Source organism: Xenopus tropicalis, chromosome 10, assembly GCF_000004195.4.
Source record: "Xenopus tropicalis strain Nigerian chromosome 10, UCB_Xtro_10.0, whole genome shotgun sequence".
Classification (NCBI taxonomy): domain Eukaryota; kingdom Metazoa; phylum Chordata; class Amphibia; order Anura; family Pipidae; genus Xenopus; species Xenopus tropicalis.
This window is the reverse complement of record NC_030686.2, coordinates 8,334,315-8,361,506: the sequence shown is the minus strand read 5'-3', so window position 1 is coordinate 8,361,506 and position 27,192 is coordinate 8,334,315. Positions and strand designations below refer to the sequence as shown.

At 42.6% G+C, this 27,192-nt stretch overlaps 1 protein-coding gene across 11 annotated transcripts; it reads right to left on the bottom strand.

Annotated features, from left to right (window-relative positions):
• smarce1 (SWI/SNF related, matrix associated, actin dependent regulator of chromatin, subfamily e, member 1) lies at positions 1-27,192 on the bottom strand. Of its 11 annotated transcripts, none has more exons than XM_031894026.1 (11): positions 27,094-27,191; positions 26,326-26,367; positions 24,614-24,657; positions 23,060-23,164; positions 13,615-13,695; positions 13,330-13,461; positions 8,817-8,988; positions 4,614-4,786; positions 2,028-2,129; positions 1,152-1,419; positions 1-579 (listed from the first exon to the last, which is right to left on the bottom strand). In XM_031894026.1, the coding sequence occupies exons 2-11, from the start codon at positions 26,330-26,332 to the stop codon at positions 359-361; spliced, it is 1,305 nt and encodes a 434-aa protein (XP_031749886.1). In that variant the 5' UTR covers positions 26,333-26,367; positions 27,094-27,191; the 3' UTR covers positions 1-358. The 11 variants fall into 11 exon arrangements, with proteins under 11 accessions (XP_031749886.1, XP_031749887.1, XP_031749884.1 ...); XM_031894027.1 differs by having other exon boundaries at positions 1-582; positions 23,066-23,164; XM_031894024.1 differs by having other exon boundaries at positions 1-582; positions 27,022-27,132.

Below are 27,192 nucleotides of genomic sequence, written 5' to 3'. Positions count from 1 at the left end.
GATGTTTGATGGAATCATTTATTTGGAATTCATTTGCTACAAAATGTAAAAGTATTAAAAAAAAAAGTTAATTTTCTATTTCTCCGACCTATCCAGCTCCCAAGTTGATCTGCAGCGCTGGCAACTGCTTGACTGGGTAATACCATATGCCCCACCCCCCATAGGGCTGAAGGAAACCTCTCTCTGGGACTCCTAATTTTGCCGTGGGGAGTGAATAAAAGCCGAGGGGCCCAGGTTAAGCCCGTGTGTGTCCCCCCCCAACGCTAGCCGAATACATTTAGGAAAGCGTTTCCCCACTGCCCCCCATGCAGACACAGATTACAACACAACAAAACAGATGTAGGTGAATGGGGAGTGTTCAGTTCTTGCGGTCGGTCTCTTCCGCTACAGAGTCTGTGGTGGGTTCCTCCACGGTGCCGCTGTTGCTCTCCGACCCAGTGTTGCTGTCGCTTGTACCTTCATCTAGGGTGCTGTCCACCGCCTCCTGCCCGCTCTCCTTGTCGTCGGGGGTGGAGGTCCCCTCTTCGCCATTTTGTTGGCTCTCGCTGGTTTCCTCTGCTGGGGGCAGGGATGGGGTGTCTTCTGAAATGAAAATAAAAGACATTAAAATCTGACATTAGGTCGGCAAACTTCTCCATTGATTTGGCGCAGCTTTTTACACCATTTTTTCTGTGGATTTCATTTTATACAGCATAATAAATAGGCCCCTAAACCTGTGCTAGGGATGGCAGGGACAGGTAAGCAAGATGGTGGCACAGCAGCATAAGCTAGCGATTACATTCACTGGGAGGGGGTGGTACCAAAGATACTGGCACCTCCCCAAGGTAATTTGCCTTTTCCCTGTGCTATAATAATAATAATAATAAATAATAACATAATGACAAGTTACCCTTGGAGCATTCTCCTGATATGCAGGTTAGATCCAGACTTTAAAGGGGAACTAATGGTCCCCAAAGTACTTTCACTACCAACCTGCTACTGGGGGCAGCGTACCCTACAATAACGTATTCAAACAGGGCGATAATGATTCTTATTTCAGTATCAGGAATGGGTTGGACGTGAGAGTGAATGAAATAACTCTGCACCAATAACAGCTCAATGCCAGGAGCAACTCCCTGCACTGCTCAAACCAGAAACTCCCAGGCCCGTACCTGTCTCCATAGGGGCCTCCTCCTCTTCACTCTTTTCTTCTGGTTTTGCCACCTCTTGCTCTTGCTCTTCCTCAGCAGCCGCCACAGCTGCCACAGCTGCTGCCGCCGCCGCTGCTGCTGCCGCCACGGCTGCTGCGTTCTGACTGCGCTCTGCTTGTTCTGCGGCCTCCTTTTCCCGCTCCTCCTGGCGCTTCCTTGCCTGCTCTTCTGCCTGGGCTATCTCTGCCGCAATCTTATCCATATCCACCTCCACCTTTAAAGTACACAGCTTGGCAAGGAGACAGAGCAAACCCATGTTAATTTACACAGAACCCACAAAAACATTTCTCAGCAGCCCAAGACCAACTAATGTACCAAATCAGATTGTAAGCTTTTGTGCACAGGACCCTCTGAGGTCATTTTTATTCTTCTAAATTGCTTGGAATAGTTTAGAGATTTAGCGGTGACACTACAAAGTTACTTTTTATTCTCTTACAATATTTAGGCCCTCTTCTATCCATTTTCAACACACTGCCTGGTTGCTGGGTTAAATTGGCCCCTAGCAACCAGATAGCTGCTGTAATTTCAAACGAGGGCTGAATAAAAACCTCAAATAAAATAAAGACCAATTGCAAAATAGTTTCAGAACAGCAGAAAATCCTCCCTTTATACAGCCGGGCACCCCTGTAAGTACAGGGTTTGCACAAAGGCTAATATGCTGCCCCTATGTAAAAGGATTCAGAACCCACACTATAACCTTCTGTTATGGGTTATGCTAGATCACAATAAGGTTCCAAAGGTTCTGTATAAATAAACACTGAATACACCAAAAACAGAAGGAGTGCAAGTTATTTCTGAGAATGAAGAGGCTTAACTGCTGCATATATGGATAATTACCCGCTTCAGCTCATTGTTAAAGGACTCCGTGCTTTCTAAGAATTTCCTCTTCTTATCCTGGTGGCGATCCTCTATCTGTAACAATTCTGCCTCCAACTTCCGCTGGTGAGAAAAGAACAAAAAAAAAAAAATTGGAGCAAGTTTGTATCACAGTTTCAGACTTGTGTTACACTTTTTTTCCCCCAAAACCCATCAGTTAATAGAGCTTCTCCAGCAGAATCCTGCATTGTAATCTGTTTTTCCCATGGGGCTAGCCATATTCTTCATTTCCCAGGGTGATAAGTGATAAACTTCAGTCACACTTTACTGCTGCGCTGCAAGATGGAGTGATATCCCCCCCTCACCCCCAGCAGCCGATCAGCAGAACAATGGGAAGGGAGCAAGATAGCAGCTCCCAGTAGGTATCAGAATAGCACTCAATAGTAAGAAATCCAAGTCCGGCTTGGGACTCCTCCAGTTACATGGGAGTAGGAGAAATAGGTTATCTGAAAGCAGTTCTAATGTGTAGCGCTGGCTCCTTCTGAAAGCTCAGACTCAGGCACACTTTACTGCTGCGCTGCAAGTTGGAGTGATATCCCCCTCACCCCCAGCAGCCGATCAGCAGAACAATGGGAAGGGAGCAAGATAGCAGCTCCAGTAGGTATCAGAATAGCACTCAATAGTAAGAAATCCAAGTCCGGCTTGGGACTCCTCCAGTTACATGGGAGTAGGAGAAATAGGTTATCTGAAAGCAGTTCTAATGTGTAGCGCTGGCTCCTTCTGAAAGCTCAGACTCAGGCACACTTTACTGCTGCGCTGCAAGTTGGAGTGATATCCCCCCCTCACCCCCAGCAGCCGATCAGCAGAACAATGGGAAGGGAGCAAGATAGCAGCTCCCAGTAGGTATCAGAATAGCACTCAATAGTAAGAAATCCAAGTCCAGCTTGGGACTCCTCCAGTTACATGGGAGTAGGAGAAATATAGCTGAAAGCAGTTCTAATGTGTAGCGCTGGCTGAAAGCTCAGACTCAGGCACACTTTACTGCTGCGCTGCAAGTTGGAGTGATATTCCCCCCCCCCACAGTCCCTGCAAGCTAGAGGCAATGGTTTCTAAATGTATATTTATTTATTTATCAAGATATTTCTGAAATTAATAAGGATATACTAAAAACCTAGTTTTATTGGAGTCTTTGTTTTGTCCAGATGTTTGCAATTGCTGCGGCAGTTTATTTGCCCTCTGACAAAGGGACACACGGGCTGGTAACTGGGACTGTGGAAACAAACTCACAGGAGTGTTCTCATCTTGAAATGAGTTGCTTATTTTGGAGCAATGGGCTTTGGGTTAATTATGTGCACGCAGACTACACCCAAGGGAGCGGCTCGCTTCTGCCCTGTTTCTAGTTGTGACACAGAGTGGAGAGACAGGTTTACTAATAAAAGAAAGGGCATGCCTAATGTAACACCTGGAATTAGAGCCCTTCTACACCCAAAGGTTCTAAAGTAGGGGCCCCCCATCTGCTCAGCAGTACTGAAAGTAGGGGCACCCCATCTGCTCAGCAGTACTGAAAGTAGGGGCACCCCATCTGCTCAGCAGTACTGAAAGTAGGGGGCCCCCATCTGCTCAGCAGTACTGAAAGTAGGGGGCCCCCATCTGCTCAGCAGTACTGAAAGTAGGGGCCCCCATCTGCTCAGCAGTACTGAAAGTAGGGGGCCCCATCTGTTCGGCAGTACTGAAAGTAGGGGGCCCCATCTGTTCAGCAGTACTGAAAGTAGGGGGCCCCATCTGCTCAGCAGTACTGAAAGTAGGGGGCCCCATCTGTTCAGCAGTACTGAAAGTAGGGGCCCCCATCTGTTCAGCAGTACTGAAAGTAGGGGGCCCCATCTGTTCAGCAGTACTGAAAGTAGGGGGCCCCCATCTGTCAGCAGTACTGAAGTAGGGGCCCCCTCTGTTAGCAGTACTGAAAGTAGGGCCCCCAGCAGTATGAAAGTAGGGGGCATCTGTCCAGCAGTACTGAGGGGGGCCCCATCTGTTCAGCAGTACTGAAGTAGGGGCCCCATCTGTTCAGCAGTACTGAAAGTAGTACTGAAAGTAGGGGGCCCATCTGTTCAGCAGTGAAAGTAGGGGGCCCATCTGTACTGAAAGTAGGGGGCCCCATCATACTGAAAGTAGGGGGCCCTGTCTGTCAGCAGTATGAAAGTAGGGGCCCATGTTCAGCAGTACTGAAAGTAGGGGCCCCATCTGGCAGTACTGTAGGGGCCCCAGCAGCCAGCTGAAAGTACAAAGTAGGGCCCATCTGTTCAGCAGTACCCATCTGTTCAGCAGTACTGAAAGTAGGGGGCCCCATCTGTTCAGCAGTACTGAAAGTAGGGGGCCCCATCTGTTCAGCAGTACTGAAAGTAGGGGCCCCCCATCTGTTCAGCAGTACTGAAAGTAGGGGCCCCCCCATCTGTTCAGCAGTACTGACAGTGGGGGGCCCCACCTGTTCAGCACTAAATGCATTCACCTTCATTTAGCACCAAAGGCACGTAATGCAAAACTGCTTCCCCTGATATTAAAGGCCAAATCAAACAAACTGCAGTGAAACCAATAGAAATGTAATTTCCTTACCTGGTGCACCATGAGAGACTGAACTTGTCTTTTCAGAACCTGCATTCGAGCGGTCGTGACCACGGAGCGGACGTCGGGCACCACGCTCTCGCTGAGAATTTCACTGATGAGCCGGTGGTTCCTCTGGAAACGGGCAGCGGCGCTGTGCTTCATGGAGAAACCATCGTCATAATCTGGGGGGGACAGTAAGGGAGAAGTTCAGGGTCTGAAGCTGCAGGGGAATGTTAGTGAGAAATGGTTCAGCCCAAAAGGCTATGGGTCCAAAGCTCCCAGCTCAGTTAGCCGTCACTAGGGTAGTGCTTACCCTAGCAACTACAGTGGTTTGAAAGACAGATGGAAAGATTCTCATTAAAAGGCAGCGCTCACCCTAAAAACCAGAGAGAGAGATGTGCTCTGATAAATACACATCAAAGTGTTTGGTCTGTAATGATTGGGGGCATATATATGACCCCGGCCCCTCCCTAGTTCCTCCATAGCTGGTACAAACAAAATACATTCTATCATCTGGAAACCCATTGTTCAGGAAGCTCTGAATTACAGAAAGGCTCCACTATAATCAAATAATTCTAATTTTTTTTTAAATGATTTCCAATAAAACAGTACCTGTACTTGATCCCAACTAAGATATAATTACCCCTTATTGGGGGCAGAACAGCCCTATTGGGTTTATTTCATGGTTAAATGATTCCCTTTTCTCTGTAATAATAAAACAGTACCTGTACTTGATCCCAACTAAGATATAATTACCCCTTATTGGGGGCAGAACAGCCCTATTGGGTTTATTTAATGGTTAAATGATTCCATTTTCTCTGTAATAATAAAACAGTACCTGTACTTGATCCCAACTAAGATATAATTACCCCTTATTGGGGGCAGAACAGCCCTATTGGGTTTATTTAATGGTTAAATGATTCCCTTTTCTCTGTAATAATAAAACAGTACCTGTACTTGATCCCAACTAAGATATAATTACCCCTTATTGGGGGCAGAACAGCCCTATTGGGTTTATTTCATGGTTAAATGATTCCCTTTTCTCTGTAATAATAAAACAGTACCTGTACTTGATCCCAACTAAGATATAATTACCCCTTATTGGGGGCAGAACAGCCCTATTGGGGTTTATTTCATGGTTAAATGATTCCCTTTTCTCTGTAATAATAAAACAGTACCTGTACTTGATCCCAACTAAGATATAATTACCCCTTATTGGGGCAGAACAGCCCTATTGGGTTTATTTCATGGTTAAATGATTCCCTTTTCTCTGTAATAATAAAACAGTACCTGTACTTGATCCCAACTAAGATATAATTACCCCTTATTGGGGCAGAACAGCCCTATTGGGTTTATTTCATGGTTAAATGATTCCCTTTTCTCTGTAATAATAAAACAGTACCTGTACTTGATCCCAACTAAGATATAATTACCCCTTATTGGGGGCAGAACAGCCCTATTTAGATTTCTATTCAATATATAAAGGGTAAATAAAACGAAGGCAGTGAGGAACATTGCTAGGTTCCATACTGAGCCGGATCACGTTGCTGACACGGAGTTATAGTCAGACAAACAAGGACTATTAAGGACGCTGCAATTAAAGTGTTTGGTAACACGCAGGAACACGCTCTGCTTGAATAAAGATAACGCCTAGAAATTATACCTGTGTAATCACAACATTCCCGAGTCAAAATGTGCCAGCTGTTAGATTTACTCAGGGCGAGTGCCCGGCATTCTACTGGCGACAAAAATATGCGCTGCAACTCCCAGCTACTGACTCATGTGCCCCTCTGACAACTGAGGCTATTGGGGACTGCTTAGAGCTCTAACTGACAGGACTTTAACCCCCATATGTAATAAAAAGCACTAAGTTTGCCCAGAAGCAGTAACCCATAGCAACCAATAAGATGCTTGCTTTTAAACAGGTGACCCACAAATTCTACCTATTCTTAGATTGAGATTTATCTCTCCTTTATAATACAGACATTGGAGCGGTTATCCAGAAAGTTCAGGATTTGGGGTTTTGCAGATAAAGGATCTTTCGGTAATTTGGAACTCCATAACTTAAATCTTTTAAAAAAAATAATTTAACCATGAAATAAACCCAATAGGGCTGTTCTGCCCCCAATAAGGGGTAATTATATCTTAGTTGGGATCAAGTACAGGTACTGTTTTATTATTACAGAGAAAAGGGAATCATTTAACCATGAAATAAACCCAATAGGGCTCTTCTGCCCCAATAAGGGGTAATTATATCTTAGTTGGGATCAAGTACAGGTACTGTTTTATTATTACAGAGAAAAGGGAATCATTTAACCATGAAATAAACCCAATAGGACTGTTCTGCCCCAATAAGGGGTAATTATATCTTAGTTGGGATCAAGTACAGGTACTGTTTTATTATTACAGAGAAAATTCCATTTTTTTTTTTTTTTAATTAATTTCCTTTATTTGGTTAATATGGAGTCTATGGGAGACGGACTTCCCGTAATTTACAGCTTTCTGGATAATGGATCCCAAACCTGCACTCCCTTCCTAAACTAACTTTAGAAAAAATGGCTACACTTCGAAGCAAATTAACAGTGAATAAATTTAGTTACTTTATCCAATATATTTTAAAGGGCTGGAAAATCAAGAGACATCTGACAGGGACTTTGTGACTGCAGGAACTGCTTTCAGGCAATCAGAGAGCAATTTCTGGCTGTGCTTATAATGCACCAAAGAGCTGAAACTGCCCTACGTGAAGCCATAAGTCTCCATTATTTATTTGTTATAGTTTTTCAATTGTTTGCCGCCTTCTTCCAGCTCTTTAAATGGGGGTTGCTGACCCAATCCGTGAAAAAAAAAACAAAAAAAAAAAAAAACAATGCTCTGTGAGGCTACAGTTTTATTGTGATTTTTAACTTTCTTTTCTAATCAGTCCCTCTCCTAATCATATATATCAGTCTCTCATCCAAAGCAATCCCTGGTTGCTAAGGTAACTTGGACCCTAGCAACCAAATAGCTGCTGAAACTCCAAACTGGAGAGCTTCTGAACTGAAAATGAAATGAAATTACCTATTTAAAGTCACAACTGCTGGGGGCGACAAAAGTTAGCGCCCCCCAACCCACCCAGATACCCCAGGCCAGTGCCCGTTAGCAGAAAACCACACGTGCCAGGGCAGTTTTCTGTTAATAGGAGCCCCAGACCAGGGTATTAGGTAAGTGAATACAATCACTGGGGGGTGTCTCACTTGTGGCGGCCCCTAGTAATTGTGATTTTACTTCTCTTTCCTTCCCCTTTAAGCTCTTGCTTTATTCCTACAGATCAGAAACAGCAATATAATTGGGATGTGCTGAAAGCCCAACATTCCTGAGCAGCTACTGAGAGTTCTTCTGTTGGGCACAAGAGGGAGCTGTAACACGGTATTAGCCAGTCATAACTATATTAATGTACTTACAAACTATACTTAAGATTCTTGTTAAATTGCTGACATTTTGGCTGCGAGTTTGTTAAAGGGAAACTCCACCCAAACACAACTTTTTGAAAAGTAAATATAATTTCAAGCAACTTTGCAATAAACATTATAAAATATGCAGCCTTTTCTTGATGTTTAATGTAATAATCTGGTTTGGAGCAGTTCCCTAAGCCCCGCCCCCTGTTCCCTAAGCCCCGCCCCCTGTTCCCCTGCTGATCTGGCTGACTACTTTGTGACTCAAATAAACTGTAACAGTAGCACCTGTTCCTCAGCCTGCCTCCTCCCAATCCCACAATTCCCTGCTGCACACGTGATGTCAATAAAGAAAGGAACATCCCAGTGCAATGCATTGTGGGTTATGTAGTTCCTGCATGCTGTCTGTAAGCTGTGGGGAAGTTGTTACAATCTGTAACATCAGTGTTTTAGTCCCTCCTCCCCTGCCAGGATTACAAATGATGCAGAAAGAGAAGAACAGTTTTGCAGCTGGATTTCAGCATATAAAAATGGTATTTATTCCTACTGTTTGAAGGAACAGATTACAGGGATAGGGATATTAGGGGTTTCTGTGTTGTGTTCCGCTTAGAACAAACCTCTTTTAATAAAGAGGGAAAAACCCCTATCACATCCATGATAGTTTAGCCACTATAAAAGACACCTATTTTTGAGTCTTTGCCTCCCTGTTAGATGTCAGGCCGTCTGATATCCTACAGGTAGATTTGGTACACAAGCTTTATAGATAGACAAGGTCACTAACCGTCCGGATCCTCGGCCGGCTGGATGCTCATGTACGGCTCCCCCTTGTCCATGCGCGACTGCCTCTGGCGGCTTTCCTCCTCGAGGGCAGCTTCAGCCCGGCTTTTGGCATTGATGTAGGCAAGATAAGCAGGAGAGTTGTGGTAAGTCTTCATTGATTCGTTGTACTCAATCTAAAGAGGGGATAAAAACAAAAAAAAAAATAAAGAAATGATAAGCACCGAATATATAGTGATTATATCAGCATTTTCCTGCCTGACTGCAAATCAATACTTTCAAATGGCAATGAAATGCTCTATTCCTTCACCCCCTCTATACACCACAGTGCATGATTTTCAGGGAAAATATCTTTACTTTACTTTCTATTAGACAGACCTGAGCCTGAATGGGTGTGTTTGCATGTACACCATAGATTTAAAGGGGATTTAACCCCTATCCCAATTGTGCACCAATAACTGCCCCTATCCTGCAAACCCCTTAGTATTTGGAATGCTTTAAAAGAAAATACCTGTTAAAACTTGGCTTCCTGTCAATTGAACTAAGGAGATACGGTGAAGGAAGGAGCAGCATCAACTATGCGACGATTGATTGATCCAGCCTAGCCTTCTTTCTGTATAGGAAGGAGTCAGGCTAGACTCGATCAATCGATCGTCGCATAGTGGATGCTGCTCCTTCCTTCACCGTATCTCCTTAGTTCAATTGACAGGAAGCCAAGCTTTAGCAGGTATTTTCTTTTAAAGCATTCCAAATACTAAGGGGTTTGCAGGATAGGGCAGTTATTGGTGCAGGGTAGAATAGCCTTTTCACTTAAAAAATGTTAGTGTTACTTTTCCTTTGAAGCCGGGCACACATGCACCGATAATATCAAATGAAAGCTGTGTTACTTTTCCTTTGAAGCCGGCCACACATGCACGATAATATCAAATGAAAGCTGTGTTACTTTTCCTTTGAAGCCGGCCACACATGCACGATAATATCAAATGAAAGCTGTGTTACTTTTCCTTTGAAGCCGGCCACACATGCACGATAATATCAAATGAAAGCTGTGTTACTTTTCCTTTGAAGCCGGCCACACATGCACGATAATATCAAATGAAAGCTGTGTTACTTTTCCTTTGAAGCCGGCCACACATGCACGATAATATCAAATGAAAGCTGTGTTACTTTTCCTTTGAAGCCGGCCACACATGCACCGATAATATCAAATGAAAGCTGTGTTACTTTTCCTTTGAAGCCGGGCACACATGCACCGATAATATCAAATGAAAGCTGTGTTACTTTTCCTTTGAAGCCGGGCACACATGCACCGATAATATCAAATGAAAGCTTGTTTTGTATGATATTCGGGGCGTGTATGGCGGCTCAACGATGCAACCAATATCCCAAAAGGCTGCGGATATCGGTCGACTCGTCAATCGCCCAGGTTAAAAGATTTTGATTGGGCGCCCAAGCAAAATCTACATTCAGGGCTGAATCGGCAGAAGGAGGTAGAATTTCTATTGTTTCTACCTCCATATCCGACTATTCAGCCTGTGGAGGGAACAATCTTTTGTGCGACCAATGCTACGTGTGTGGCCACCTTAACTTGGTAAAAAATATTTACACACAGCCAGCACATGATGGATTCTTTAGCATTATATTAGCTTGCAGCTGGAGGGTTGTAGCAATGATTTGTGCCTAGTAGTAGCATGTAGGGTTAAGTGAGCCTGGTTATTTTCCTTTCAAACAATTGTGGGGCTTATGACTCCTGTCTGTCAGAGATCTAAGTACTGATTGTGCCATTTCCTGGCTATTAAACATCCCAACCACATTCCTGATGCATCAGGGCTACTACTGGTTAGTTACAGGCAACACACACCACCCGTGCCTTAATAGCATTTCTGCACTTTGGAATTAGTTATTAAAGCTTGATTGGGAGTCTATTTTTTTTTTTATTTTGAGTAAAAAATGATTCAGAAGTCACTATTGTACATCAGAAACATTTTCTGAACGGGGCAAATGCAGAAAGCACCAGTAAGCAAATGAAAAGTGGCCAATGCTAGCCACATATGCAACATTATAGAGCCAGTCTCTTGCCCCAACCTTGCCTGACTCTGTAAAAGAAAACTATCCCTGTAAGATGGAGCTGTAAAGTTGTTAGTCTAATTTCAGTTTTGTGCCGCTGCTTTCTGCAGTCCCCCCCATTGTGTGATTAAAGACATGCAAATGACTAGCAAAAATTCATTTTAAGAAAGAATGCGTCTCTAGAAGAGAAATAAAATAATTTAGGCTTAAAATTAAATGTGGGCCCTTACGGGGGGGGGGGGGGGTTATTTATACAGATTTCTTGCTGCAGTCATATTACAAGGCAACTACTGTAGTTGGTAATATGAAACATTTGAACCTTATTACATAGTGTCATGAATTTTAGAATTTGTCTTAAACAGTTGGGTCTGTCTTAGATTAAAAACTATGCGTTTGTAAGCCTAAATTATTTTGGAAAAATCTTTGCTGAAGTGGCACTGATGGAAACCTACAGTGTCATTATATAAATAAGCATACAGGTATGGGACCTGTTATCCAGAATGCTCGGGACCTGGGGACCAACAGGAGTGTTTTGCCTCCAATAAGGGGTAATTATATCTTAGCTGGGATCAAGTACAGGTACTGTTTTATTATTACAGAGAAAAGGGAATCATTTAACCATGAAATAAACCCAATAGGGCTGTTCTGCCCCCAATAAGGGGTAATTATATCTTAGTTGGGATCAAGTACAGGTACTGTTTTATTATTACAGAGAAAAGGGAATCATTTAACCATTAAATAAACCCAATAGGGCTGTTCTGCCCCCAATAAGGGGTAATTATATCTTAGTTGGGATCAATTACAGGTACTGTTTTATTATTACAGAGAAAAGGGAATCATTTAACCATTAAATAAACCCAATAGGGCTGTTCTGCCCCAATAAGGGGTAATTATATCTTAGTTGGGATCAAGTACAGGTACTGTTTTATTATTACAGAGAAAAGGGAATCATTTAACCATTAAATAAACCCAATAGGGCTGTTCTGCCCCCAATAAGGGGTAATTATATCTTAGTTGGGATCAAGTACAGGTACTGTTTTATTACTACAGAGAAAAGGGAATCATTTAACCATTAAATAAACCCAATAGGGCTGTTCTGCCCCAATAAGGGGTAATTATATCTTAGTTGGGATCAAGTACAGGTACTGTTTTATTATTACAGGGAAAAAGGAACATTTTAAAAATTAGAATGATTTGCTTATAATGGGACATGGCCCATGAAACTTTCTGGATAACGGATCCCATACCGGTAATTATTTTTCTATTCAGTCCTATTCATACACCAGTCTCTTTCAAACCACTACCTGGTTGCTAAGGTATCTGGATCCTAGCAAGCAGATAATTGCTGAAATTTGAAAATTGGAGAGTTGCTGAATAGTAAAATTAAATGAATTAAAAGAGCACAGAAAGAAAAGATTACTTCTCTCCATATCATATACTAAAGGCTGAACAACCCATTTAGGCTGAGCACACACAGCACTTTCAACTGTGTACGACTGAAAGAAAAAAAAAATTAACAGGTTGACAAATGATCCCCTGTCTATCGGGGTCACCGACCAATCAGAACCCCCCCGCAATTCAGTAGTGAGCTAATTAGTCTGCAACCTGATCCAAGCAATTCAGCTAGATTTAGTGTGAGCCAAGGTGGTTATAAAGCATATATCCTCTTACCTGAGATCATTTACAGCATAAATCTTCTTTTGTAGGGATCATTGCACCTCAGAAATATATTTAACCAACTTGTAAAAACATTTGCAATGGCTAAAAAATCTGATTATTTTCCCCATCACAAATGTGGCTGCATAAATACAGATGGCCCCCACCACTCACCCACGTTCTATTCATTCCTATGGGATTTTTAGGTGTGTTTTTATCAATTGGTGAAAGTTACAATTCACCATTTGATAAATTATTTTTCATAGGAATGAATAATGTGTGCGCTTTAATCTTTGCAACTGACTGAACTGCTGAAGAGACTGCTGCTATGGAGGTAATAAACATCTAGGCAGGGCAGAGATCAGAGGGGTAAGTAGCCAGTGGGCAATACCAAGCTGCACCGACTGTGGGGGCTGAGAAAGCAACAAATAAAAAAACAAATCTATATGAAACTATTGTGAGGGCTGTTTAATGCAAGTATACAATGGGGAAAGCTTAATATGAATAAATCTTAGCTTGAACCCATTAAGAAAAAAGACCCCATTGTCAATTTGTCCTTTTAAAAGACCAGCCCGCCAATGACTAACATGGAGCTTTAATGATTTGCTATCCCTTTCAGATACTGGAAAGCGGATGTTTTTCCAGCCTGGGACCTAGTGAACAGAACTGGCAACCCTCACATTTCAGAGAAAACAAGAGTGGCAAACGTAAAGGCGCTACTGGGATGGCATTTGAAAAAAAAAATATTGGATTTCTTTGATTTGGTTGGTCTGCTAAAGCTAGTTTCCTCGTACCTTTTCGGCTTCATATTCGTTCAAGTACTCTTGCTTCTCCTCATCGGTTAGGTCTCGCCACATCCCACCAATGATCTTGCCAATCTCCCACAACTTAAGGTCAGGGTTGGAAGCCTTCACTTGGTCCCAGACCTATTCAAAGACATTGGGGCATGGAGAGGGTTTTATTATGGTGGCTAGTGTTTTAACTATATATTTATCGGGTGCAGTTTAGTGGCAGTAAGTGGGGCCCTGGAATTTCATATTAGTGGTGCAGTCTCCCCATTCCCCAAACTGGTCACTCACCTTCCTGCTGTATCTCATATAGGGCATCAGTGGCTTATCTGGAGGCTTAGGTGGCTTTGGTATTGTAATGCCTGATGAAGCCTAAAAAAATAAATGAAAAACACAAAAGGATTAACAGAAAGTCATGACAAATCCCATTTCTAACCTTTATTTCCCGTTGTATTTGTTCAGAAGTCTTCTTCACTTCCCATAACGGTAAACACAGGGGTAAAATGCATATACCATTAATAAAATACTTTTCTGCCTATTAATGGCATCATGAAATGTAAGGCTTACAATGGATTCCAGTTTATGTGCACTGAAATCACATACAACATATATATTCTTTATTCAAACTATATATGCACATAGTTTAGGCACAAATGGAACGGAGACAGATGCTACATTACCAGTTGGATTCATAATAACTGATAATAAAAGACAGCCCTAAGCAGGCCAATCACTAGACCCTGATAATTAACTATGTTACCAATCACCATTAACTTTTAGTGGGATGTAGGCCATTTTCAACTGGTCTTCATGTTTTATTATTTGTGGTTTCTGAATTATTTAGCCTATTAGTTCAACAGCTCTTAAGTTTAAGCAGCTATCAGGTTGCTGGGGTCCAAATCCTAGCAACCAGGCAGTGGTTGAATAAGAGGCTGTTATATGAATAGAAGAGGGCCTAAATAGAAAGATAATGAATAAAAAGTAACAATAACAATAAAATTGAAGCCTCACAGAGCAATAGGTTTTGGCTGCCAGGGTCAGTGACCCCCCATGTGAAAGCTGGAAAGAGGCAGAAGGCGGCAAATCATACAAAAACCATAAAAAATGAAGACCAATTTAAAAGTTGCTAAGAGCTGGTCATACTACTACATAGTAAAAGTTAACTTAAAGATGAACCACCCCTTTAATAACCAAACCACCTAATAAAACTGAAGCTTCACAGTATTACAGCATAGAGACAAAGATGAGGAAAGTCCAACACCTTTTTTTTTTATTTGCCTATTATATTAAGCTGAATATATATATTTCATTGCATTTTCTTCATTCCTACCACCATTCTGTTTAGGTATTGCTAACATTCCTAATTCCTATTCATTGCAGCCTGGCAGCAAACCCCACATTCCAGGGGGTGGTGCTGTATTTATATTATAAATAATTTATTATATAACACCATTAAAAGCAGCCAGGACAAATAGTATGGTTTAATATCAGGGACATGGGCAACTGAATAGCCCAAGCAGCATTTACATAGCAGTGATTACTCCCTGGGTTTTCCTCTTTATGCTAAAATGGATATTCCCCTCTTCTTTACTATAAAATGTGAGGGTTTAGCATCCCTTTTTATGTACAGTACTACACATGTAAGTACCTACAGTTCCAACTGTGGCCTGCAGATGGCGCTCATTAGCTATGTTTTCTTTTTCATAATAAATCACCTTTTGTGACAGCCATTCATTACTGAACTGTGTCACCTTTAGGAAGTGTGGGGGCTCATTGTATTGTGTTTTTGATACCCACCAGTAAAAAGCTTTCTATTGGTTACTTCCGTAAAAAAAAAAAAAATAAATCTGTTGTCCAGAGGATTAAAGGAGAACTAAAGATATAATCACTGGAGGGTGCCAAAATGTTAGTCCCCGGACTGACTTTTCCTATGCCCATTATCCTGGATTCTCCCGATATTGCCCACCCGTAGGTGAGGATATTGGGAGAAGATCCGCTTGCTTGGCGACGTCGCCATCGAGCGGATCGGCCCATGTATGGGGACCTTTACCTGATACCTTTCCTTTTTTCTTTGTTTTTTTTTTTTTAAGTGTTACTGTTGCTTTAAGAATGAGGGGCCCCTCCATAAGATAGATTGCTTTGTTTTTATGGTTTAGGGTATTTTGCAATTAAGTATAAATATCGATTTTTTGTATTATGCTTTGGGTAATGTTACTAATCAAGGAATTAGTCCCTTATCTTTTGTATTAAAATTGTCACTCAACGCCAAGTTTCCTTCCGCTGTGTTTGCGCAGAATGGTAAATAAAAGCGGGACTTTTTGCGTCTATGTTTGGCTTTCATGTACACCGTGGCCGGAACAAAAAGCAGATGGAAGAAGCAGATGAGGATGATGATGAAACGAGGAGCTTGTACAGAAATACCCTAGTGCAGTTTCCAGGGAACAGGAGGTACAGGGGTATTAAGTGACTAGAGATTATAATGACCGCGGGGGGGATTATACCTTTAGTTCTCCTTTAAAGGAGAAGGAAAGGTAAAAACTCAGTAAGCTTTATCAGAAAGGTCTATGTAAATACAGCCATAAGCACTCTATCAAAAGATTTGTTGTGTCTGTTTTCCTGTGCCAGAGACACACAGCTTTCTGTTCTCTGCTCTCTCCTCCCTCAAGAATGCTAAGAACTCACTCCCCCCCTTAGAAATTTGGATCTGAGCCAATCAGCAGGAAGCCGACTCAGTCTTACTAACTGAGCATGTCCACTTGGTCTGGGTGTCTGTGCAGGAGTGAGGCATTATGGGAACTTTCTTTACACAGCTCAGCGTTTTTTCTTCCTGTTTGGCTTCTGATCATCTGAACGGGAGAAATATGGGGAGACTTAAGGGCACTATTGAGAGAACTGAAGGTATGCCTGCGGCTTGAGATTAACTCTTTACTAGCCTTTCCTTCTCCTTTAAAGTAATGCAAGAGTTTGGATTAAGTTCAGCTGAACATTTAGGATGCAGGCAAATCTGAAAGTGGGCTGGGTGTATCCCTACTAACACTGCTTATTTCAATAATCGTATGGGGCATTTATGGAAAATGTGCAATTTCCAACCTAAAAACAAAAGTAGAAACAACAGACTTTCCTTCACTGCTGCAAAAGCAGAGAGTATATTCTTTGCACACCTAGAAAGGACTATTCATTGTATGCAGAGATCTGCTGCACCTACATGTACCGGTATGTTATATTTCATATTCCGGCCCAATTGCCTAATGTGTCGACTGCCATGCACAGATGGGGGGAACTCAAATGACCTTTAAAATAACATTTAGCGTGATTTAAGGTGGCCATACACGCTGAGATCCGCTCGGATCTTCTCCCGATATCCCCACCTACGGGTGGCCGATATTGGGCTAATTTGGACGTTTGGCCCCATTAAAACAACGGGCATAGACGCAGTTGGTTTGGGGACCACATCGAGCCAATGCGGCCCCCGATCTGACTAAATTTTTAAAATTGCCCAATCGAAATCTGGCTGATTTCAGGGCAGATATCGGTCAGGCAGGCCCGTCGGTAGTGCCCATACACGGGCCGATTAGCTGCCAAATCTGTCTAAGGGACCCATATCGGCAGCTAGAATCAGCCCGTGTACGGCCACCTTTAGCCATTAATATTCAAAGACAATTTGCAACCGGTTTTATTATTTTGTTCAGCAGCTGCCTGGTTGCTAAGGTTGAGTTTACCCTAACAACCATTCAAATAATTCATTGAATTCAAATAATCAATAGACTTATTTACCAATTTTTCGAGTTTGTGAATTCAAGTTTTTCTAAAACAAAAACTCGCTTAGTAAATAATCTTTTATAAATAAGCTTGTTCCAATAAAAAAAATTTCACATTTTTCGAGTTTCCAGTTGCCTAGGACAACTCCCATTGACATCTTTAGAAACTCCCAAGCTTTTAAATGGCAAATTTTTACATTTGACTTTTCGGGGGGGTTTTTTTGCACTTAATACTAGACATTTGAGTTTTCCAACCGCAACTCAAATTTGAGTTTAAGCTCAGAAATAAGAAAAAAAAAATGGGTTTAGTGTTCATATTGAGGTGGGTTCGGCAGTCTCCTTTATTACATTCAGAGCCACCTACTTCTTTCCCAAACTCACACCACTATATAGTTTGGGATGGTAGGTATGGGCCCCACTGATGAGACCCCCCCCTGCAGGTTTATTTGTAAGGACAAATCCCTGTTCCTAAAGGTTCAGAATAAAATCTAAGATTATAAAGCAAGAAAAAAGCGTCTGGTTAACTCTTTCATGCCATTGGTCTGAGCATTATGGGCAAAATGGGCCAGAGCAGCGCCATTTTGGAAAGCCCTCTCTTGCCTTATGCCATGAATTCAGTATATGGGCCACTGTTCCATAGGAAAATAAAGGACAAAGTTGCCCTCGGGCGCATTTATCCCCCCAAATCACACAATAGGGCCTGTCATTAACTGAATGGGAAACATCATGCCTGCAGCACACTTTACCCACTTGTTCAACATGAGCACAATGAATAGGGCTTGGGAGTAACATAGTTACATAGTTACATAGGGTTGAAAAAAGACCATTGTCCATCAAGTTCAACCCATCCGAGTAAACCCAGCGCACAACCTATACTAACCAATCTATACACTCACATACATAAACTATATATATACAACCAGTAATACTAACTGTAGATATTAGTATCACAATAGCCTTGGGTATTCTGCTTGTTCAAAAACTCATCCAGGCCCCTCTTATAGGCATTAACAGTGATTGTATTAAAACAAATTGTCTTTTTTTACTTTTTACGTTTTGGAGCTAATTAGCCAATTTTGAAACTACTCCATGTTTCCTGGTCCATGTGTGGTATATAATTAGATTATGAGAACACAAATATATATAACGGGTGCCTGCGAATGTGTAAAATACACAGATGGAACGGGTGTTTTGGTTTATTGTCTCTATTAACTTGCTAATTAGAACGGAGGTAGAACATGTAAATGCAGAACAATTCTTTATAACAGGCTTACATAGTAACATAGTAAGTTAGGTTGAAAAAAGACATACGCCCATCATGTTCAACCATAATGCCTATATATAACCTGCCTAACTGCTAGTTGATCCAGAGAAAGGCATAAAACCCCATCTGAAGCCTCTAATTTGCCTCAGAGGGGGGAAAATTCCTTCCTGACTCCAAGATGGCAATGGGACCAGTCCCTGGGGCAACTTGTACGGAGAGCTATCTCCCATACCCCTGTATTCCCTCACTTGTACTGAGAGCTATCCCCCCTACCCCTGTATTCCCTCACTTGTACTGAGAGCTATCTCCCCATACCCCTGTATTCCCTCACTTGTACTGAGAGCTATCCCCCCTACCCCTGTATTCCCTCACTTGTACTGAGAGCTATCCCCCTACCCTGTATTCCTCACTTGTACTGAGAGCTATCTCCCATACCCCTGTATTCCCTCACTTGTACTGAGGGCTAGTATTCTCACTTGTACTGAGAGCTATCCCCCCCCCCCTGTATTCCCTCACTTGTAACTGAGGGTGTACTGAGAGCTATCCCCCTACCCCTGTAGTACTGAGAGCTATCCCCCCCCTGTATTCCCTCACTTGTACTGAGAGCTATCCCCCTACCCCTGTATTCCCTCACTTGTACTGAGAGCTATCTTACCCCTGTATTCCTCACTTGTACTGAGAGCTATCCCCCTACCCCTGTATTCCCTCACTTGTACTGAGAGCTATCTCCCATACCCCTGTATTCCCTCACTTGTACTGAGAGCTATCCCCCCCCTGTATTCCCTCACTTGTACTGAGAGCTATCTCCCATACCCCTGTATTCCCTCACTTGTACTGAGAGCTATCCCCCTACCCCTGTATTCCCTCACTTGTACTGAGAGCTATCCCCCCTACCCCTGTATTCCCTCACTTGTACTGAGAGCTATCCCCCTACCCCTGTATTCCCTCACTTGTACTGAGAGCTATCTCCCCTACCCCTGTATTGTACTGAGAGCTATCTACCCTGTATTCCCTCACTTGTACTGAGAGCTATCTCCCCTACCCCTGTATTCCCTCACTTGCTAAGAAGCCATCCAGCCCCTTCTTAAAGCTATATAATGTATCAGCCAGCTCAACTGATTCAGGGAGGGAATCCCACAACTTCACAGCTCACAGTAAAAAATCCTTTCCGAATATTTAAACGGAACCTCCCTTCTTCTAAACGGAACCTCCCTTCTTCTAAACGGAACCTCCCTTCTTCTAAACGGAACCTCCCTTCTTCTAAACGGAACCTCCCTTCTTCTAATCGGAACCTCCCTTCTTCTAAACGGAATAGGTGCCCTTTTGTCCGTTGGAAGGCCCTACTGGTAAATAAAGCATTAGGGAGGCTTCTCAATCAGCTTTCAGCAATTCGCCAATGGGTAAATATTTCCATATTTTCTTACTACTCAAGGACCAAATCACTTCAGATCAGATAATGTACTCTGTATAAACAAGCTCCTCCACTTGCACGGCTGTACAGTGTATGTGTACTGAGCTCATTATACAAAAGGGAGGAGTAATGTGATTACCTGATTACCTTTTATAGTATCTCTGAAGAACCGTGGGTGAGAAATAAAGTGTAAAGTTAAATTACTCTCATTTGCTCAGTTTTGGACTCCTTTGTGCAAAAGAATCTTAAAACATTACGCTCCAGAGGCCCTTTTTCCTTAACGGGACAGTAACACCAAAAAATGAAAGTGTATAAAAGTAATTACTATATAATGTAATGCTGCCCTGTACTGGTACAACTGGGTGTGTTTTCCTTAGAAAGACTACTATAGTTTATATAATAAAGCTTCTGTGTAGCCATGGGGGCAGCCATTTACAGGAGAAAAGGCACAGGTTACTTAGCAGATAACAGATAAAACCCCATTATATTCTACAAAGCTTATCTGTTATCTGCTATGTGCCTGTGCCTTTTCTCCTTTTTCCCAGCTTCAATGGCTGCCCCCATGTTGACATAGCAGCTCATTTATATAAACTATAGTAGCATTTCTGTTGCAAACTTACCAGTTTAACCAGCGCAGGGCAACTGTACATTATATTTTAATTACTTTAAAACACTTTCATTTTTTGGTGTTACTGTTCCTTTAACACAGGTATATGCTGTACCTTTAAACTGAACAATTTATCTGTGTAAAAATGACATTTTGCTAGCAAACAAAAGGCAAGAGTACAGCAATAATGGAAATAAAATTATCAGAGAATAAGTCCCCTATGCTTTGGAAGTGAATAGGGCCTACAACATAAACAGTGGTGTTGCCTTTCAATCATGGGGGATCTATTTTCTCAGACTCTCCTGTAAAATTCCACAATTCCCACAATGCAATTTGAATAATTCATGTCACGGACAAAACACCGCAGTAAATATACGGCAACAGCATTGCCTTTGCTAGAGAAATCCATAACTGGATCCCCTTTAGCTTCCAAACCAAAAAATACAAGTCATACAATACAACTTGAGAGCTTCTTGCACAATGTAAATAATACATATAATGCAGAATTAAAGAAATAGTCTTAACGTGGCCATACATGTGTCGACCACTGCCACTCCCAGATGAAATGTTCAAACCTGCCCCATAGCTGAACTGATAGATACCTACAGTAAATGTATAGCAGTCTAATGGCCACATTATTCCTAAAAGGAATCCATGTTTCTCTAATGAAGAATTTCCCAATCTTCCATAGGCTCACAGTGTAATACAACCCCCCCCCTTACCTTCTACTGTAAAGTGATGAGATTCTGGGACTTTATGTAGCTTTTATAGTGGGTGATGAAGAAATATCTCTAGGAAGTAGAGGGACTCAAGTCTCAGAATTCATCACTTCATAATGGAACATGGTGAGGGAGGTATTTACACACTGAGGGGGCTATTGGTCTTAAAGAGCACTGAGACAGACTATCATGGTTCCTTTTCAATCTGTGGAATCAGGTATGTCTGTCTAAAGTTCATATAACTGTTGTGCGCTTTTTTCTTTTAAAAATAAAAGCCTGAATCATGTCTAATGAAACGGTAAATAGTCCTGTAACAGACGGGGAGATCAGTCGCCGTGCAACAAATCTCCCTTGTCGCGGGTGACTAATCTCCCTGAAATGCCATCCCACCAGCTAGAATGTAAATCGCCGGTGGCATGGGTAATGCGGCATGGCGTTTTGCCAAAATTGCCTTGATAGGAAACTTTGCCGATTTCGGCACCGCGTTTGCCATCCCACCCCTAGCCGGTGGGATGGCATTTCAGGGAGATTTGTCCCACGGTGACTAATCTCCCCGTCTGTCACAGGCCTTTTACGGAAAAAAACCCCACACCATTAGCACTGATGCTTCACAGCGCAAATGTCCTGGATTAAAATCCAAAAAAAAAAAAAAAAATATACAAAATGAGTAAAACTTTCACACTCCAGATTTAGATCTTAATTAATGTACAGAGCTATGTAGCTTGCCGGCGCTATATAAATACATGTCTTTCACTGAAAATAAACAGATGGCTTGTCAGAGGCTGAACTGTGCAGATAGTAATTATGGTAGGATGCAGAGACCCCTTTGATTCTTCATAACATAATTCTGTACATATAAATCAAGGCCTGTAGCCTCAAGGTTGCATTGCGGATCCTATTAATGGCCAGAAGCAAAAACCAGTTGAACCGACTCATAGGATAATGGCAAATTTAGAGGCTAGCATAGTCAATTTGTTTGAAACTCTGCCAGTGTGCATGCAGGGTAATTCTCTATATCCCCCAAAATAATGACAATGTGCCCAAACATGATGGCACTACGGAAAGTGCACACATTACCAGACTTACTAGCATGCTCCAAATTTGGTGAAATATAGGTAAGAAGGTGGCCCTTAACATGAAGTGCTGGCTACCAGCTATAAAATGCCTATGTAAGTATTGCCCTACTGAGTAAGGCTAATGCCAGACGAGGCGCAGGGCAGATATTTTCGGCAAGCAGAAAAGCACTTGCCGAAAATACCACACTACTCCTCCTACATGTGCCTGCACCCGAATGAATGGAATACGCTCGGGTGCAGGCACATGTAGCCGAAATATGAATAAAAACACGAGACTTTCAAACTCTTGCGTTTTTATGTGTATTTCCTGCACCTGAGTGTATTCCATTCATTCGGGTGCAGGCACATGTAGGAGGCGTAGGGCAGAATTTTCGGAAATCGTTTTTCCGCTTGCAGAAAATATCCGCCCTACGCCTCGTCTGGCATTAGCCTAAAACTTAAGGCTTGTGAACAGCATGTAAATCACCAACCCCAGTAAATATGGCTCACAAAATTATTTGTAGGTGCCCTTAAGGCACAGCAGGAATTAACCCTGCCAGAAAGCCAAAAACTAAAATGCACAGCTAATCAGAGGTAACCAGCTCCTTTACAAACCAGTACAGCAATTAGCTGGGGCTGGAGTGAAGGGCAATGGCATTCAATGCATAGACCTTAAGTTTAAATGTAATAAACATTCATGCAATATGATTATTTACAGCCCCTAGGCAACATAACCTTTAACTTCAGAACAATCTTATGTTAGTATAATCTACAAAGTGAAAATACTGTGCAAACATGGATAAATGCAATGCATTCATTTTTTAGGCACAAATAGCCACTACTGGGTTAAATATCACCCCCCCAAACACCAGCTTTAGCTGTGCAGAAACGCCAAGAGTGACGTATCTGTTCATTCTCCTACCGTTACCCTGCTGTTGCTGCCTGCGTTCCCTCCCAGCCTGTAGTTGTTGTAGGCAAGATGGCTGTATGGATTGTATCCCACAAACCCTGGTGTGCTGGGCATTTGCTGATGGAAACAAATGAGACAAAAAACACAAATGAGAAATGAGCTCAAACTAGTGGGAAAAATTCTATATTAAAAAATAAATAAATTCTGGAGATAAAATAAATAGAACACAAATGAATGTGATAAGCGTATGGCATGTAAAAGCAGCTGGGACCTTCAAAGGTGAATGTACAATATTCCGAGGGTTAAAAGGAAATTTAATCAAATTTATTGGTGTCAGACTTTAAAGGAGAAGGAAAGGTAAAAACTCAGTAAGCTTTATCAGAAAGGTCTATGTAAATGCAGCCATAAGCACTCACAGAAACGCTGCACTGACTTCTTGTGTCTGTAATTCATGTGCCAGAGACATGCAGCTCTCTGCTTTCTCCTCTCTCCTGCTTCCCCCTCCCTCAAGAATGCTAAGAGCTCACCCCCCCCCCAAGGAATGTGGATCTGAGCCAATCAGCAGGAAGCTTCCTCATAATCTAACTGAGCATGTACACTTGGTCTCGGTGAAGGAGTGAGGAGTGAGGCATTATGGGAACTTTCTTTACACAGCTCAGCATTTTTTCTTCCTGTTTGGCTTCTGATCATCTGAACAGGTGAAATATGGGGAGACTTAAGGGCACCATTGAGACAACTGAAGGTATGCCTGCGGCTTGAGATTAACTCTTTACTAGCCTTTCCTTCTCCTTTAAGGAACCACAATGAATTTGTACATATACAGGCCTGGCTGGGGGCTTGGGCCTACAGCCTGCTCAGAGGCTGCCTAGATTTCTTCGATATCATTTTAATATAACCTGGCCTGACAGAAAATCAGTACAGTAGGTTGGTGTGAGCACTTCATTTCTGCAGCTGTAAAATACACTACCAATATTAATTGTAAGAGTGCCATATTGACTAGTGGCCTTTCCCAACCACGTTTAAGCTTAAAAGATCAGGTTGTACTTAATGAATCGTGCAGAGTAAAATGGGCTTAAAAAAATATTGCCGATTATCTTACATATTTCACAAGAGGGACTGAGGGAAAAAAGCAAAAAAAAAAAATCACACTTCACAAACGCACACAATGACAGCACACATCACACTGACGCTTAATGTGTATTTTATGAGAAGCAGGTAAGGGGATTTTATTCTATTATCCGAAATAATTGTATTGCCCATTAAAATATATTTTCTAATTTTAAGCCACAGAATTGTGTTTTAAAATTAGTGCACATCCGTCTATTGGGTTTAGGATTTGAGCTCAGTTTGTCTTGTGTGTAAAGTATGGCACAGCTGTAGCTGCATTTGCAAACTGTAACTATCATACAGGAAGCCATTTCACAAGGCCATTTGGGTCCGTTTGCGAACAGACTCGAGTCTAATGTTGTCATCTGGCACCCAAACAATCTTATGCAATAGCACCATTGATTCATTACAGTACTTATTCCTTTATCATACAATATTTGACAATTTCCTTCTACTCACTGTAGTGGGGGCCGGGGCTGGAGGTGGAGCATATGATGGTCGCTCTGTAGAAAACACAATTACACATGATTACATTTTTTTTTAATGCAGATCTTTAGCACAGTTATTAATGAAATGGCCTCATATGTATTTTCCTATTCTTACATGGGTTTTTATGATCAATAATGCACTATTTATTCAGATACTAAAATCCAGGTATCTATATTTGGCCTACGCGTTGGCCTTGGTAACAGTCTGAAGAATTAATATGAATTTGATTCTCCCTTTGCTGCTATAAAGGCTTCTATTCCACTGGTAAGGCTTTTAACTAGAAATACTGTTGTTGAGATTTACGTCTATTTAGCCACAGGAAGAGGGAGGGTCAGACTGGGGGGTGCAGGGCCCACTGGGGCTACCAACCAAGGGGCCCAGGAGGTGCCCCTACTGGCCACATCCCCCATCCTGGACAGGCCCCCGCTGAGCTTCCCTAACCCCCCTGCAGGGCCACCCTTACACCCCAGCAGGGCCCCCCACGCAATGTCCTCCCCTGAGCATGCATAAGTTTAACGCGTCAGGGGATGAATGGTCGGCTGGGGGAGCACCGGCAAGGGTTGGGTCTGGGCTGCCAGGGCCCACTGGGTTTTTTTCCCGGTGTCCTGGCAGCCCAGCCCGACCGCAAAGCAGGAAGCACAAAGGGGATTATGGAAATCAGAGGCCTTAGCAGAGACAGACCAATTTATTCTCCACCAAACTTTTCAGCTGACATTAAATCTTCAGCATACTTATGGTGGCCATAGAGGTTAAGATCCCCTCATATAGTGATGTTGCCCAAAGAGCAGATCTTTGTCCCTAAGGTGGGCATATCAGGTTAATTCAATTGTCTGACCCTAGGTCTAAACAACCAAATTACAACAACGGGCATAGGAGCTGTCCCTGATCCGGAGGGAAAATCAAAGCTGCCCAATGGACATCTGGTTTCAATTTTCAGTCGGATATCGGTCAGGGAGGCCTGTCTAGCAGTGGTGTAACAACCTATACAGCAGACCCTGTGGCAGTTGGGGGGCCGGGACCGCAGGGTTCCCTTTCCCCAAGCCTATCCTCCCCAGGACATTCGGTGCCATGAAGGCCTGGAGGGAGGAGTGACTGTTCACACCAGGAGTTCTCAAAAGATTTCTTTGCAAGGGAACCTGGTGCAATCAAGTTACGCCACTGCAGCCTAGGGACGCCATACACGGGCTGCAGACAGGGTCGGATCGGGATGCCGGGAAAAAACCCAGACCCAACCCCTGCCGGCGCTCACCTGGCCGACCCTGTCTGCAGCTTATTTGCCTGTGTATGGGGCCCCAAGGGGAGGGGGGGGTTAGTGGTACGAGGCCAGTGGGGCAACTGCAGGGCCCCTGTGACGCCAGCCCCTGTGGGCCCTGCACCCCCCAGTCCAACCCTGGCTGCAGAATTGGTCTGAAGGACTTGAATCAGAAGTTTAATTCTGCCCGTGTATGGCAACCTTTATGGCAGCCCAGGTGTAACCAGCAAGCCAGAAGGTAAAGCTCTGTTTAGCCCATGTTCTGTACGCGGTACCTACCTACATATGAACCGTGCCGCTCAGCCTACATGACATTTACTATTCTTCCATGTGTTTTTATGATCAATAATTCACTATTTATTCAGATACTAAAATCCTAGTGTCTGTATTTTTTTTTTCCCCAAACCATTTCGGCAAAAGGGAAACTTACTTGACATTTTCGCAGATTTTATTCAGTCCTCTCCCATAGAACCTGCAATGTAAAACAGAATGAAGTTAAAAATACATGCAAAACACACAATGTATATGGATAAAGCAGCTGAAGCTCCAATTTTATTGTTACGTTATATTACTTCTCTTACTATTCAGACCCGCCTCTATTCATACTCCTGTCTCTTTAAACCTGGTTGCTAGGTTAAATTGAAGCCTAGCAACCAGAAAGCTGCTGAAATTCTCAACTGGGCATTTGCTTCACAACAATACAAATAAATTGAAAAAACAATGACCAATTGCAAATGGTCATACAAAAAGTGAATTTATATGTGACCAGCCCCTTTTGATCAAATGGTTTGAGGGATAAGTAGAAGGTTGTGAGATTGCAGCCTAATCCCTATAAAATGAGGCCCATACTAAATGCACAAACTGCAATAGTTTAAACGTTTAGTGAGAGCCCAATGCAGTCTGTAACTATTGTTGCCATGTATAAAATCAATGTAGCCAATTTTAAAAGTGTTGTTGCTAATAATAATAACATTGTATAAGTGAGAGAAAAAATAAAGCAGGAATAGCACCCCACAGATGAGTTTCCCACCGAATACTGCATAGCCTTTGCCCCCCTCAGGCCTGCTGGGCCTCGGCTTCCCAAACCCCTCTGACTCCCAAAATGCCGCCATCCTTCCCCACATACCAAGCACCTCACTCTGTTTCCTCCGGCAGAACCTCCCACAGTACCACCGACCCGCTCCCCAGCCGCACTAACCTCACACCCCGCTCTGCCCTCCTAGCCTCTTTGTTCCCCTCACAGGAACCAGCGCCGCTATCTCAACTTCCGCTTCCGTACTTCCGCTACATCCGAACA

Bases quoted from the DNA above. Each gene is read 5' to 3' on its own strand.
- smarce1 (XM_031894024.1), bottom strand. The intron at 23,165-24,613 runs GTGAGTAGAAGG...TGTTTCCATCAG, and splicing joins CAGCCCCGGCCCCCACTACA to CAAATGCCCAGCACACCAGG. The intron at 8,989-13,329 runs GTACGAGGAAAC...TCCCCTCTTTAG, and splicing joins ACGAATATGAAGCCGAAAAG to ATTGAGTACAACGAATCAAT.